The following is a 16,190-nucleotide window of genomic DNA, read 5'->3' as shown; positions in this document are numbered from 1 at the left end:
GGTGGCTGGGTTCCAAGAGGAGATGGGAGGCTGCAAGGCCTTGTGGCCTGGGCTTGGAAGTCATATAATGATCAAATCAAGTCAGAGGGTAAAGGCCAGCCTAGATTCAAGGACTCCACCTCTTAATGGGAGGGGCTGCAAAGATTCTTTGGCCGTATTTAATTTATCACAGGCCTTGGAGACAGAAAAGAGTGAAGTGGGCCAGTAAGAAGATAGTGACTAAAGAGTATCATCTGTTACTAAGCAACATATGAATTTAGTGTGGCCAAATCTTTTAACTTTTCAGAAGAAGCTGGAAATCTAGATTTAAAAAAAATTTACTAATAGACTACATTTTAGAGCAGTTTTAGGTTTACAGAAAAATGGCTCAAAATAACTTAGAGTTTTCATGTAACTCTCCCCTTTTCCTAAGTTTCCCCTATTATTGACACCTTTCATTAGTGTGGTACGTTTATTGCCACTGATGAACCAATACTGATACATTATTATTATTGCTATTATTGTTAACTATTAACTAAAGTCCACAGTTTACATTAGGATTCACTCTTTCTTTTCTATGGGTTTTGACAAACGCATAATGTCTCGCATTATGCATTTAGTAATATCTACTATTAGGATATCATACAGAAGAGTATCACTGTCCTAAAAATGCCCTGTGTCCTTCCAGCCCACTAATCTTTTTACTGATTCTATAGTTTTGCCTTTTCCAGAATGTCATAGTTGGTATCATACTATACTGTTGTCTTTTCAGAGTGGCTTTTTTCTCTTAGCAATATGCATTTATGGTTCATCCATGTCTTTTCATGACTTGATAGCTCATTTGCTTATATCACCAAATAATATTCCATTGTCTGGACGTGCCACAGTTTGGTTATCCATTCACCTGCTGAAGAACAACTTGGCTGCTTCCAAGTTTTGGCAATTATGAATAAAGCTGCTATGTACATTTGTGGGCAGGAATTTGTGGGCCTAAGCTTTCAACTCATTTGGGTAAACACCTAAGAGTGTGATCACTTGGTCATTTTGTGTGATAAGTCTATGTTTAGTTTTATAAGAAACTGTCAGCTTGTCTTTCAAAGTGGCTTTCTTATTTTGCATTCCTACCAGCAACGCATGAGACTTCTGTTGCTCCTCATCCTCACCAGCATTTGATGTCAGTGTTTTGGATGTTAGCCATTCTAATAAGTGTGGAATGATATCTCATTGCTTTAATTTGCAATTCCCTAATGACACAGATCTTGAGCATCTTTTCATATGCTTATTTGCACCTGTGTGCCTTCTTTGGTGAGGTGTCTGTCCAGATCCTTTGCTCAGCTTTTAACTGGGTGGCTTGTTTACTTACTGTTGAATTTTAAGAGTTCTTTATATATTTAGTATACTAGTCCTTTGTCAGATATGTGTTTTGCAAATACTTTCTCCTAGTCTGTGGCTTGGCTTTTCATTCTCTTAATAATGTCGTTTGCAGAGCAGAAGCTTTCAGCCTAAATGAAGTCCAACTTACCAATTTTTTCTCTCATGGATTATGCTTTTGGTGTTGTCTTTAAACAGTCATTGCCAAACCCAAAGACACCCAGATTTTCTCCTATGTTGTCTTCTAGAAATTTTATAGTTTTGCATTTTACATTTAGGTCTATGGTCCATTTTGAGTTAATTTTTGTGAATGCTGTAAGGTCTGTGTCTAAATTCATTATTTTGTGTGTGTGTGTGTGTGTGTGTGTGTGTGTGTGTGTGTGTGGATGTCTAGTGGTTCCAGCATGAAATCTGGATTTTTGTGTGAAGTGACCTGATCTTAACGGTTGGTTCAACTTCTTTGGTGGGGTGTCTGTCCAGATTCTTTGCTCAGCTTTTAACTGGGTGGCTTGTTTACTTACTGTTGAATTTTAAGAGTTCTTTATATATTTAGTATACTAGTCCTTTGTCAGATATGTGTTTTGCAAATACTTTCTCCTAGTCTGTGGCTTGGCTTTTCATTCTCTTAATAATGTCGTTTGCAGAGCAGAAGCTTTCAGCCTAAATGAAGTCCAACTTACCAATTTTTTCTCTCATGGATTATGCTTTTGGTGTTGTCTTTAAACAGTCATTGCCAAACCCAAAGACACCTAGATTTTCTCCTATGTTGTCTTCTAGAAATTTTATAGTTTTGCATTTTACATTTAGGTCTATGGTCCATTTTGAGTTAATTTTTGTGAATGCTGTAAGGTCTGTGTCTAAATTCATTATTTTGTGTGTGTGTGTGTGTGTGTGTGTGTGTGTGTGTGTGTGTGGATGTCTAGTGGTTCCAGCATGAAATCTGGATTTTTGTGTGAAGTGACCTGATCTTAACGGTTGGTTCAATTTTTTTTTTTTTTTTTTGGTGGTCGTGGTGGGGGAAGAACTAAGTTCTCCCTCCCCCAACACACACGTCTGTAGACTGTTTTTCTCCATCCTGGATTATCTCTGCTTCTCTCATCCCCTTACCTGAAATGCTCTTCATCCACCCATATCATCTTACCTGGTGCCCACCTCACATTTCATCTACTCCACTGTTCCCGACACTGACTGGTTTGTGTACCTAACAGATACCCAGTTAAGAGTTGTTGAACTCTAAATGCACTTATGAGCTCTAAACCCCATTTAGCACTGCCATTTGCCACCATCTTTCCTCCTCAGCCAGAGTGTAAACTCCCGGGGAGGCCAGGAATCCTCTTTTTCTCCTTTACCCCAGGTAGCTCAGCAGAGGTCTGAACATAAACCAGGTCAGCAATATTTGCTGACCATTTTAGATGAGCTAAACTTTGGTCTCGGCTCACCAAGTGTCCTTTGATCTTTAGGAGAGACGGCTACCTCAAGAGATCCAGCTGAGGACCTGACAAAGATAGGATCCCTGCAGCCTTGCCCTGGCAAGCCTGACATGGTGGCATCTCTGATTCTGATGCCTGATTTAGCATTATGTCCACACAAACAAGAGGACCCTCATCTCCTTGGAGAATTAGGAAAGATTTACAAAGGAGACAGCAAAATGTGGCCTCCAAAGTACCAAGGGATGCTGAGTCACAGACGAGTTTCTTTCATTATGATTGTTATGTGGTCAGAAGGATCATTCCAGTCATTATGAAAACAATGAAAAACAAATGAATGAAATAAAAAGAAAGGACAGTTTTCTGGTGACTGGTTTCCCCACGCTGTGCCTAATTTACAGTCAAGGTAACGGTAATCTCCCACCCCTCGACTTGGTCTTGTGTTTTCATCTGCGTCATTAAGTGTCCCCATTCAAGGAGCTCTGTGCACCTCCAAGTGAACAACGACGGAAGGAATGAAAGTGTCCAGGACCGAGGCTGAGACCCAAGTGTCTCAGTTGGTTGCAACTGAGTCCAAGCACCATGGCAGAGGGTGCCTCAGAATTCACTGACTCAGGGAAGTATTGTGGCTTCCATTTGCCGGGATGACCTCTCATCCATCTGTCGGTGGTCCAATCCCAGGCCAGGCCAATCCCAGGCAGAAAAAATCCGGCAGGCACAAACTGGGCAACAACATCTCCTGGCCCTGGGTTTCAGAAATGGGTGGAGAACCAGCTGCAGAGTGTTTAGGGCTGCTGGCATGGCCCTCAACAGGCCCGTGGCAAACGCTGGTGTCAGCACTGCTTCCACCTCAAGAGCAGCCCTCCTGGAGCTCGAGACTTCCAGGTATCAGTTAGCTATTCACTCAGCTTGGAGGACAACAGTCTTGCGGGAAACACACCCACATTCCTACCTGCCATCCTCCACCAGAGGCAAACAAGTGGACTGTTCCTGGCCTCATCCTCCCTTCCTTGGGAAAGCCCCCCCAAATATACACCAGGTAGGGATGCGTCTGGTGGATGGCGTGAAGCAGGCAAAGTGACCCCCAGTGTTTTATGTAAAACAAATCACATTTAGATAACTGAAAAAAAAAAAAAAATCCCAAGCCCCCTCCCTCCATGACCTGTTTAAAAGACCTAACCCCCCCATTTCCACATAGCTGCCAAAGCAGCCTCTTTGGACACACTGTACTCAATGGTGACTTGGGGGGCTCCCAGCCTCCAGCAGCTGAAAACAAAGATTAAAGACCACTAGCTGGTGCCGCCAGCTAAAATCAGAGAGTGTTAAGCAATCTGGGCTAGAAATTCAACCTTGCTCATTCTGAGCAACAAATAACTTCAGCAACTGCAAGGAAAATGGCTCTAGGAGTACCCGAGAGAGCCATCCATCAAGGGAGGCTCCACAGGCAAGTCTAGCCGTGGATAACCAGAAAGGACTCAATGCCCACAAGCTGAACAAGTTAAATTATTTTGAGCATTTGAGGCTAGTTCTTGGTTAAAAAAGACACATCATCTACCTGATAACAGGTAATTACATTTCTTGAATATCAAGGTAGGACTTAAAACTGCCAACAATTAAAAAGAGACCTGATTTTCTCAATGTACAATTCCATCTTACATTGTTGCTGCATTTTCTAAGTGCCTCATATCCATTTTAGAGTCATTTTTCCTTCCAAACCTTAATATCTCTTAGTCCCTTCTAAGGCAAAAATTGTTAGACCCATTTTGCAGATCTGTAACTATGTTAGCAAGATAGAATGGCGGAGCACGATCATGCAACCACAGCAGGGAGAGGGGCAGGAAAAGGTTCTGACATCCTGGGGCCTCACCAAGAGAAACAACTGTCCTGAAGGCAATTTGTGGCTGAACCTCAAACTATTTTCACCAGAGAAAGGCAAAGTCAACTCTGTTCTTCCTGAGTCTTATACAACTGTGGCTGGAGAGTCCAGCTGTTTTGTCATGGCCTCACATTCTTTATGCAAAGGCTCTAGTGGACAAGATTTATGGGGTGGTCTGAAGAAGCATGCTAAGTAATGTGGGATGTAACCACAAAAGAGAACTTTCTGGCCCAAGCAGAGTAGATCTAGTTTCCGTGGAGGGTTGGACAACCAGCCTCAAAACTGCCTGTCTTAGCTGTGGGTGCTCAACACCCAAGAACGAAGCAACAGAGGTTCTTCTCCTTTAGAGAATTTTCTCCATGATCATGGTCATGCTAAGGTTTGAGGAGTTGAAGACTCAAAGAGCACCTGGGAGCTATTTTCTCTGGAAGTGGACACAGAGATAGCACTGAACATACTCAACATAGTCAGGGAGAAGGGAAACTGTGACAACACAAATGAGTGAAGCAGACTTAGCTACAAATCTACTGAGCTACTACAGTGCCCGGATGTTTGTAAAACTAAAATAAATTGCTTTTCATGCCCAGCAGCCAGCACAGGCAATGAGCCATCACCAAAGCCATCTCAGCAGGATGGTAAATCAAACATCACCAAGGCCAAGAAGCAGTATGTTAAGAATAATGATTCCCCTTTGAGATGATGATGCTTAAAAAATCCAAAACAAACTTAGCCAAGCTTCCAAGTTGAGGGAGAAGGTTTAAATCAGGTTCAAGGGACAATACTCAAAGTCAGATGGGGCCAGAGAGCACATTCTGGGCAGAATGGCTGACCAAGGGCGCCCTGTGGCCGGCAGCCAGATGCCATACTTACAGTGAGTTGGGCCGGGTGGGTTTGAGCACATCCAGGTCTGGGTCACTGGAGTTCATGTTGGGCTGTAAGCTGCTGCTAGAATTAAGGATGCTGTTTGCGTTTGATGAGATGACAGATTCCAAACTGGAGTCGATGAGGCTGTTTCTTGGTTCCTCTGGGGGAAGAAAAAGCCACAAACTCCATATTAATATTATTCTATAGGGATAGTCTGCTCCTACCTATACAAAAGTTTACAAATAAAGAGATTAGATGGAGCTCTCTGGTGCCAATGAAGCTACGAAAAGGGCATAGGAAAGGATAAGAATTACAAGTGGGCAAGGAAGGGCCCAAGAGTAACAGGTGACTTGAAACTTTAGAGCAAAACTCCGTCCTCCACTTGACAGGACACATCTCCCTTGACAGACAGGATGCATCTCCCTTGACAGGACACATCTCCCCTTTCATATGACCAGCCTTTTCCTAAGAGTGGCCCCACCACCGCACCACGAATTGTGTCTTCTTTGGACTGGCAGATGGTCAGAACAGAGAGAGCCTTCAAAGCCCCCTTGCAATCAATCATATCCTCTTGGTTTGGTGACATTCACCCTTTATTCTAAAACTCCTGCCCCCAGCATGGTCTTACTTGCCTAAGCCATGTCCTACCTTTGACCCTATAGTACCATGCCATAAAATATCTACTTTTTAGACATCCACTTCCTTATGGCTCTGCAGTCTAAACCCCTGACCTCTCCCCGGAGAGACTCTTCTGGGTTGCTTCTAGCTCCAAGTATTTGATGTTGAGCTTCCAGTTAGTTCTTGATCAATAGATCTGTAAGGACTACAGAGTAGTCTGCATATACAAAACTGAGTCCAAGTTCCAAGCAGTCACATTAGTGCTTGGAGAATATTACCAAGTCAGAAGGGAGAAAACCTGAGTTCCTACCACTGACTGGCTGTATGGAGTCAGGGAATATTCCTTGACTCTGTTTCTTGGTTAATGCAGCTATAAAATGGGGAGCATGAGAAATGCCTTACACAGCTCGGGGAGCTGTCATGAGGATCAAGTGGGATCACATGCAAGAATGCGTTTTGTAAACTTCAGAACCTTGCTCAAAGAAAAGAACTTTCTGTTTCTTCACATCTTTAAAAACTTGGAACCATGCACTGAAGAAAACACTTTGGGGATGATTTAGCCAAATGGCATGGGCACCACTGCTGCACCGAAACATTAAAGACATACAATGTCATTCTTGTTCCACATTCCTTACAGATACACCATATTGGAATCAACTGATGTTTTGGGCAATCAGTTTACGTATCAAGAAATGTCATGTCTGGGTTAATCCTCACTGGACCTTTCTGAAATGAGCCAGAGGTATACCATATCCCTAAGAAGAAGACTAGGCTCGCTGATATGGTAGTTTAGAGGTCAAACAAGTGAACTCAGCTCTCTTTAGGCAATAAAAGGGGTGAGGTCATGATAAAAAATACTCTTCCCTTGCACTACTCATGTATATAAAAATATAATATCCTTATGAAATGATGTTAGAGTAATCTTCACATTAGATACACATATACACAAACACACAAACACACATGTATACACCAATACCACTTAGTATCTTGGCAAATTCTCAATGCCATGTTTGAAGCTCTACAGAACACTTAAAAACCCCATGAGGCTTATGGGAGATTCCTGAACTCTAATTAGATTTTGAAAAAAGTAGATTATTGATTCATATTTCAAAAGCTTGAGTTCCAAAGAGAAACAACAAAGAAAGAGAAATCAAAAGAGTTACATTGAGCCAAGATGTAGGAGGACTAACAGGGCCTGCAAATGGGTACTTGCTACCAGGAAAAAAAACAACTCTAAAATTACATAATTAGAGGATCATTGAGGGAATGGATATGCCATTTATCAGTATGAATCAGTATAAGTAAAATCTTCCTTTGCACAAAATACTCATATCAAGACTCCTGAAAAAGTGTGAGAAGCCCAAGACTACCTTCATTCCAAGGGCAGTAAGGATGACACTTATGTGGGGCTCAGTGGAGACGTATTCTGCTTCATATGGGAGGAGAGATGAAGAGTTTTATTAACTCTGGTTTGAGGCCAAGTTTGCAGGACATGATAATCTGAATTCATAGGTAATAGAAGAGTATAACTAAAGCTCATATTTCTCTGTGATTACATTTACTTGTCCATGAGAGGGTTATAATTCTATGAATTAAAAATAATGCCATACTAAAAGAATATTAGCTTTTCTAAAATATTAGCAGGACTTTTTTTTTCTGCCTTACTATGCATTAGAAAAACAGAGTATCTGAAATGAAACCTTCTTCGATTTTCATTTATTCAATAAATATTTATTGAGCTCCTCCTGGGTACCAAACCCTGCCCCCAGACAGCAGACTCTGACACTAATTTGTTGGTATTTTAATCAGATGTATACTAGAGTATTGATTAACTTGCACACATTCACTTGTTCATATGTCTGCCTTTCTCAGTAGACTCTAAGCAACCTAAGATTGGGCATGTGACAGACAACACTTTGAAATCACAATTAAAAAAAAACATTATATAAAGATGCTTTGCTTTATAAAATATTTTATCAGAATCCTAATGCTCATAAAAAGATCTGATTCTAAAAAATGGACTTAGGTAAAAGTTTTAAGAACATATCTCCCGTTACAGTATTATAGAGTGGGTCTCTCCACGAGCTAATGAGGAAGGCTGTAGCATGTGGAACATGATATTTGTTTTTTTCCTTTTTTTCTTGTTTACTTTTTAAACATTTTATATTGGGGTATAGTTGATTTACAATGTTGTGTTAGTTTTGGGTGTACAGCAAAGTGAGTCAGTTATACATATACATATATCTATTCTTTTTCAGATTCTTTTCCCATGTAGGTTATTACAGAATATTAAGTGGAGTTCCCTGTGCTATACAGTGGGCCCCTGTCGATTATCTATTTTTATGTATAGTAGTGTGTGTTAATCCCAAACTCCCGTAAACCCACAGCAGAACGAGGATATGGGTGGATAATGGGGACTCGACTCTCCCTGGACTGGCAAAGTCAATAGAATAAAACAGATGGCTACACCCAAACTGAGCCTGAGGATTTCTAGTATTCATTTACTGGAGGACACAGAATTCTTTTTTTAAAAAATAAATCCTTTTTGAGATTATATTTTGACTTATATTTAGATATCTAGGACCTGTCACATATGGTGTAACCTACAACAAAACAACAAAAACAAAAGATCAGGGAAAGGAGTTTTTTGTCCAAAGAGAAAATGCCTAAAAATTAATCATAATATTTCAGAGTTTTGCAGACAAGATAGCCAAATATGCATCCTAAGATGCAGACTCTTTACTGATATCCCTCAATGGGCCATATGATAAGGAAATCTGGAAACCTGGCACTCTCTAACTACAAGATCACTACAGTTTTCTTTGACAGGAGACCTCACGTAATGAGACTGAGAGCTTCTAAGCAGACAGATGTCTAAGCTGAAATGCTGACGACCCTTCCTGAGGGTGAGTAGGAAGGTGATTATTCCAGAGAAGGAGTGGGGAGTAAAATCAATAGCAAATCAAATCTTTAGTGGTTAAGGCAAACTATACTATGACAAATTCTAAAGCATTTGCAATCAATTAAGAAATAAAGAGAAAATGATTCAGTAATGTCACTCAAAACAGGAGGACTTTTGTCAGGTGAGCAAATGAATACTTGCTCCTGACAGAAAAACAGAATGAGAACAGGCAGCCTAAAAGATTTTTTTTTTTAAATTAACCAAATCATTCAAATACAGAACTGGACTTCTCTGAGTCACTGATGATTCAAACCAGCTCTGGCATCTGCATCAGAAGGTATAAGAAGGACCGATGGCAATTATATTGCTGAAGAAAAAAAAATTACAGGCTAGTGGGCTGAAAAAGGAAAACAACAACCAGCTATGAGTCAAATCGACAAGATCAAATGGCCCAAACACAAAGAATGCCCCCAATGCAAGAGTCTTCTGGAACTGGTTGAAGGCAGTGAGAATGCTTGCTTTTCTCAGGCATGTTTGTCCACAAGAATCTCTCTTCATATTAGTCACAGAAAACAAGAGCCCAGAAACAAAGAAATGATAAAATAAAAGCCCAAACAATTGTAAACATGCATGGGTAACATGTTGGATGCTTTCATGAACATGTGTTCTCCAAGGAGTGACAAACTGGATGTGGACTTGGTCCTTAAAAACGCACACTACTGGGGCTTCCCTGGTGGCGCAGTAGTTGAGAATCTGCCTGCTAATGCAGGGGACACGGGTTCGAGCCCTGGTCTGGGAAGATCCCACATGCCGCGGAGCGGCTGGGCCCGTGAGCCACAATTACTGAGCCTGCGCGTCTGGAGCCCGTGCTCCGCAACAAGAGAGGCCGCGACAGTGAGAGGCCCGCGCACCGCGATGAAGAGTGGCCCCCGCTTGCCACAACTAGAGAAAGCCCACGCACAGAAACGAAGACCCAACACAGACAAAAATAAAATAATTAATTAATTAATTTTTTTTAAAAAAAAGCACACTACTGAAGGGCAGGGCCACGTCTGCCCTCACAGACTACATCAAGCATCCATGACGATGACCCACAGTGAGTCAGTGTCAGCTCATACATTCCTGGTGCCCAGGCCATGCACAGCAGAGATTAAAGCTCCCCAACAGTCATGACATAAATAATAAACATAAATAAGGCAACACAAACCATCAGAATGTATTCTGTTAGCACACAGGAGGCAGTTTTTTGTGACTGAATTTTTCAGGTGCTTCGGGCAGGGACCACTAATGTCCTTGAAACCAAAGTACTAGTTACAGTGGGAAGAGTCTGTATTTTTTGTACAAATCAGGAGCGGAAAAACATGAGTATGCAACCAAATCACTGCAACTAAAAAAAGCAACCACAGAATAATTTTGGTGATATTGTACTTGTTCTGGGGGTTGCCATGGAAATCTGGGAGCTAAGCTCCTTCACTTTCCATATTTACCAAGTGATTCCCGCTCGCTCTGATGACAAGCATGCCACATACAAGACGCAGGGTCTCTTGATCACAGAACTCAGAGGCGAGGCCAGGAACGCACATGCAGAGCCCAGCCAAATCCGCCTGGCTCGGCAGGCCTGAACACGTCTGGCCCACTGAATACTCAGAGCTGGAGGGTAAATAGGAAACACAGACCTTCGACGCCACTTTGAGGGAGGTTTCTCACCACGCACAGAAGTCTGTCATCATAGAGGCTGATATATCAGCTTTCCATGAGGTCTCAGACTAGCTGTCAGAAAGAAGAGGGAAGGCGACCGATCTTTAACAGCAGCTCCTGACGCCTCACAGAGCCCAAAGGAGGGAACTCACTCTCCACATGATCAAACAGGAAGAAAAGGGAATCGCAAGACAGATGGAGGTTCTGCAGAGACCCAGGGCGTTACACCAAAAATATTAAAAGCAAAACGTTTTGCAAAAGCAAAACGCCCAGAGGCTTTCCCGGGCTATGGTGGAGCGAGAGGTGTACTTTCTCCTGCTTTTTAAAGTTTTGTAATGAAGCCTGTAATGTATCATCTTGACAAGACAATGATAATAGCATAGCAGCTTAATGAATTTTGCAATAAAAAATGAGTGCACAGCAATTTCTGAGTTTACCATCTCTGGGAAACACCCAAGTACACAGGAAGCTTGGAATCAGACTTTCTAAAGCAATTTTTCTCCTCTGTTGCTTTTGCTCCTGATAAGAGTGGCATGCCAAGCCCCACTAAAATCTGAGCTGGTCGGATTTCATGCTGACCCAGCCTCAGTCCCCACGATAAAAATAATCTTAAGAAGTAGTTTGAGTAGCATATTTGAGCACATGAAAATAGGTTGGGCAATGTTTTAAAAAATAATCCTAAAATGTAGTTGGGGCAATGATGGACTAAACAGGGAGGTGATAAGTGAAAAATGTGGTCAATGTTGTTTGGACCCTAGATGCAGGACATGATATCACAACTTCTGGCAGGTTGTCTTCAGCAAAACCACCACTGATTTTGGTCCCCTGTGGACTGACTGACATTCTCTCCCCATGGTGCCCATAATAACCCTCTGCTTTGCAAAGGGAAAGAATGCCAATGAAAATGGAGTGCACGAGAGAATGGGGAAGTCACTGTGGCTGGCCCAGGACAGAAGTGATTCACAGGGATGAGACATGGAGGTGCAGTGGGGAGCCTCTCCTGAAACAGCATTTCAAAAACCACGGCATAGGAACGCACCTCTGATTAACAGCTGGACAGGGAACTGAATGGTCACAGTTAAGCAGACACTCTGCTACTCACAACATAGCTGTCTTTCTTCCCTGAGAACTTACTTTTCAGGAGGGACACTCTCCCTTTAGTCTATGGTTCCCCGGTATCTGAGGAAGCCCACACACAGACTGCTTATACCACTGCTCATGAGAAAGAAGAAAATGATATATTTACTTATTTTTATGCCATGACTCATTGCAAAATGGGTTTGAGATAGTAAATGAAGTGTATGATTAGAGAGTTTTGTTTTTATCATGTAAAAATTAGGCAATACATAATAAATATGCATTCCTCTCCAACTGAAAAGTACAGAATAGCATACAAATGTCCTAGATGTATTTTGGTGTGTAAAAGTCCAGTTGTTTTTCTATACGTAGAAACAGACACATATTTTTTTCTTTTAACAAGGTGGGATTACATAATGCCTAATGCTACAATACCTGTTTCACATAGTGATAATGCCAGAGATGAGAGGCTGGAATATGCTCTTTTTTATTTAATGATCTACCTTGAACTTTTTTCCTGCCATGAGCTTTCCACGGCATCATTTTTTAAGGGCCACATCAACTATGAGGTTCTCACTCACACATGGCAACCATACATAATTAAGATAAGAACCACATTACACCTTATAGTCTGTGTGACAGTAGGAATCCCTGTGGATAAACATGTTGTCTGCCAAAACAAACAGGTGTGTCCAGAGCACCCAGGATCTGCAGAGGCAACCTGAGAAAAGACACATGCTGCAGCTTTGATGGCTCCGAGAGAGGTGTTATATAAAGCTCTGAACAGTATGGATTCCCAGTTATTTTTCAGTAAGGAAGACACACATGTTAAGTACATGAGCTGAATTCTCAACCTCTCCCTGGGCCTGTCTGGGAGAGGGTCCAGAATGAATTAACTGAACTAAAAGAATTAATCAGAGCGATAATCCCAGCTGCCAGTTAACAAGATCCATGTAAAATAAAGCCCAAGAATCCATTCCCACCCCACCAAGGCTGCACAACTCATCCCAGGCTGCTGAAGTACTGGCACTCCAGCATCAAATGGACTCCCTCTGGGGCCAGGGAGTCTTTGCATTACCCTCACATATGGGCCTCTCCTTTGGACTCTGCAGGCTCCAGAGGGGGAATATTTTCTTAGTCAAACATAAAGTAAGACTATAGCCTGATGATAATCATCGTAATCTGAGCTAACATTTATTAGGTGCTGAGTATGTTCTAGGCCCACTGTCAAGTACTTTACATGCACTGGCTCACTTAATCACGGTAATTTCCCTCCAAGGAAGCTATTATTAGTGATTGATTTTACAGATGAACAAATGGAGGTTCAGAAATGAAAAGTAATGGACTCTAGGTCTCAGAGCTGGTAGGTGATAGAGATGGCATTGAAAAAAAGCATTGAAACTACACAGCCCCTGCCTCCAACCACCACCAGGCTCCCCAAACCCCAAAAGAGAGTCTAAGAGACACTCTGCTAATGACAGAAGACAAGCAACCTTGACCATCCCTCCCTCCCCCAAGCCAGTGCTTCTCTAACTTTAGCTGGCATCAGCATCACCAGGGTGCTTTTAAAATTACAGAGGCCTGAGCTCCAGGCATGACCTGATTCAGAATGTACTGGGGAGGCGACCAGGCATCTGTATCTTTCAACAAGCTCTTTACATGATTCTAATGCACACCAAAGTCTAAGAACCACACTTCCAAGAAACATATTTTAACACCTTGGGACAGGTATACTTTGGAGATATTTTGGGTTTGGTTCCAGACCACTGCAATAAAGCAAATATTGCAATAAGGCAAGTCACATGAATTTTTGGGTGTCCCAGTGCATATAAAAGTTATGTTCACCCTACACTGTTGTCTACTAAGTATGTAATAGCACTATGTCTAAAACAACAATATACACACTTTAATTACAAAAAACTTTATTGCCAAAAAAAGCTAACCATCACCTGACATCGCAGTGTTGCCACAAATCTTCAATTTGTGGAAAGCGCAGTATCTGCAAAGTGCAATAAAGCAAAGTGCAATAAAAAGAGGTATGCCTGTGTTAAGTACTAAAAATTCGGGACAAAATAAGTGATAGGTGTAACCTTGCAACCTTTTGGAAGAAATCTTAAAAAGTACAAGACCTGGGTGCTTGGTTCCCTCTAATCCTCTGGCTCTACCTTCGGCAGTTGCCTGGAAAAAGTATAGCTTTCACCTAGACATACCAGTCCAATCTCTGCTGCATGATGTATCTGTGTGTTAACTTGGAGATTAAACAGTAATCTCCTTTGCTACCATTCATCTGGCAGCACAGCTGAAAAACCTCCTTCCATCTGTTCTAAAGTGATCACAGACGAGAGTGACTGCCTTGGCCCAGCATATTAAGTGACTGCTGAATGCACACTGCTCGCTGCAGAGCTGGGGTGACATGGGGGGTCGTCGTGTGGCTGCTGCTTGCCACCACAAGTATTGAGGAACCCATTCAATATGGTTCAACTGCCTCCGTAGCAATGCTGGACTCTGGGACAGATGGTTTTTATTGCTTCCCTAACTCAGTCTAGCAAGGTTTTCACTTCAGCAGCTCAAGAAGTGACAACATGGCATGGGGAAGGGGCATGACTTGGGTACAAATCCCTTCTCTGCCGTTCGCCAGCTGTGTGACTGCTTAACCCTTCGAGCCCTGGTTTACTTGTTTGTAAAATGTGGATGATGAGAACCTACCTCATGGGGTGATTACCAATTATAAGGATGAGATGAGATAACACTGGGAAAAGGAAGAAGCCACCTGGAGAAGACCCCACTACCACTCTCAGATGAAAATGGATGAGTCTTACGGAGGTGCCTGGGCACACAACTGGTCTACCCACACAGAATGAAAACCTCCTTCTGGAAAATAAAACACACAACAGTGAGCATCAACTAACATGCCAGATACTTCCATGACAATCTGAGGCCAGAGTGTTGGCACAGATTCACTTCTAAGAGATAAGAATGGCCTCCAACTTCTGCACAGGGCAGGGGCACTGCAGCGAGGTGAAGGGAAAACGTGTGCTGATGGGAAGCATCCAAGGGAACTATTCTGGGAGTTTTGGGTTCATCAAGCATGTCAACTAGGGACTGAAGAGAGGGCTGACCCACGGATCACAGAACAAATATTAAACTGCAAGTATGCCAATGAGGAGGAAAAACATAACTGAACTCAAAAGAGAGTAGGCACACAGACATAATAGGAAATGAGGTTCTGACAGTATCATATGAAGTCTGAAGGTAGAAGAGAGGTACATGGAGATATTGTGTAGGTGTACGTGTTTGTGTGGGGGGGGGGGTTCTCACAGGTGCGATCCCTGTAACAAGATATCTACTTTGTGGCAAGAATCTGAAGAAAGGTAAGGTCATGTGAAACCTGGAGAGGTGTCACAACGAACCCAGAGAGCACAACGTGAAATCGACAGATGAATGGCGAGTGTTCACAGTGATATAAACAGCTAATGGACAACATCTGAACCCAGTTCCAGTTGAGCAGACAAAGGAATCTTGAGTTTGTGTGTTTATGTTAAGAAGAAGGATCTGAGCCAGTCAGAAATTTAGAGCAAGCTCTGTGGACTCCAAACCATGGTATGTATTCCACAGGTGGACACACAACAATTCTAAGGTCAAATGTGGATGAACATTTTTTAGCTGAACAGTTTCATATTTATTTTAATGTATATTAGAGAGTAATACAGTAAGACAATAAAATTCACATTGTAGAAATTTTACTGAGTAGGACGAGGCCGTGTAAAGAAGTGAGCTGCTTTCAAATTGATTTATATAAATATATTAAACAAACAACAGTGCAAAAGTTATGTGGTTGTAGCCCAAAGAGTGAATGAAGGCTTATGTAAATGATTCAGGTTTGGGAAGTACTGAGCTAGGTATGGAAAGAGGCCTTAATCTGAAAAACATCACTGTATGGAAATACAGCATTTTTTTTTCCCCCCACAAATTACCTGCAGAGTCTTCCCCAGCATTTTAACTCCAAAGAGTAAACTCAGTGAAGTGCTTTGATAGTCTTCTATCTTTGTCCATAGACCAGACAAAGGGGAGGGTTCGTGTGTGAAAACAGTACACTGTGACCTGCTCATCTAACGGTGGTGAGTGGCTGCACTGCAACCTAGGAGGGGCGAGAGCTGGCAAAACCTTCCAGCTCCTGCTCCTATGGTGCCTTTCCAGGCCAGCCTGGACTTACTCTAATTTCTCAGGAAAATAAGGGTTTCTAAAATCAACTCTAAAAAGTATATGTATACACGCATCCCTATGTGCTTTTCTTTCTTTTTTTTTTTTTTTTTTTTTTTTTTTTGGGGCATGCGGGCCTTCCTCTGTTGTGGCCTTTCCCGTTGCGGGGCACAGG

The 16,190-nt window shown here is 42.1% G+C and overlaps 1 protein-coding gene across 8 annotated transcripts in view; it reads right to left on the bottom strand.

Moving 5' to 3' along the window:
* ARHGAP26 (Rho GTPase activating protein 26) overlaps positions 1–16,190 on the bottom strand; it is a 491,973-nt gene that overhangs the window by 70,702 nt on the left and 405,081 nt on the right. For all 8 annotated transcript variants that reach the window (XM_028493332.2, XM_028493329.2, XM_028493328.2 and 5 more), the window contains one exon: positions 5,524–5,677. In XM_028493332.2, coding sequence (XP_028349133.1) covers positions 5,524–5,677 — 154 coding nt within the window. The remainder of the gene's footprint in view (positions 1–5,523; positions 5,678–16,190) is intronic.

Source organism: Physeter macrocephalus, chromosome 8, assembly GCF_002837175.3.
Source record: "Physeter macrocephalus isolate SW-GA chromosome 8, ASM283717v5, whole genome shotgun sequence".
Taxonomy (NCBI): domain Eukaryota; kingdom Metazoa; phylum Chordata; class Mammalia; order Artiodactyla; family Physeteridae; genus Physeter; species Physeter macrocephalus.
The sequence above is the reverse complement of the archived record's forward strand: the minus strand, read 5'-3'. Positions and strand labels throughout refer to the sequence as shown.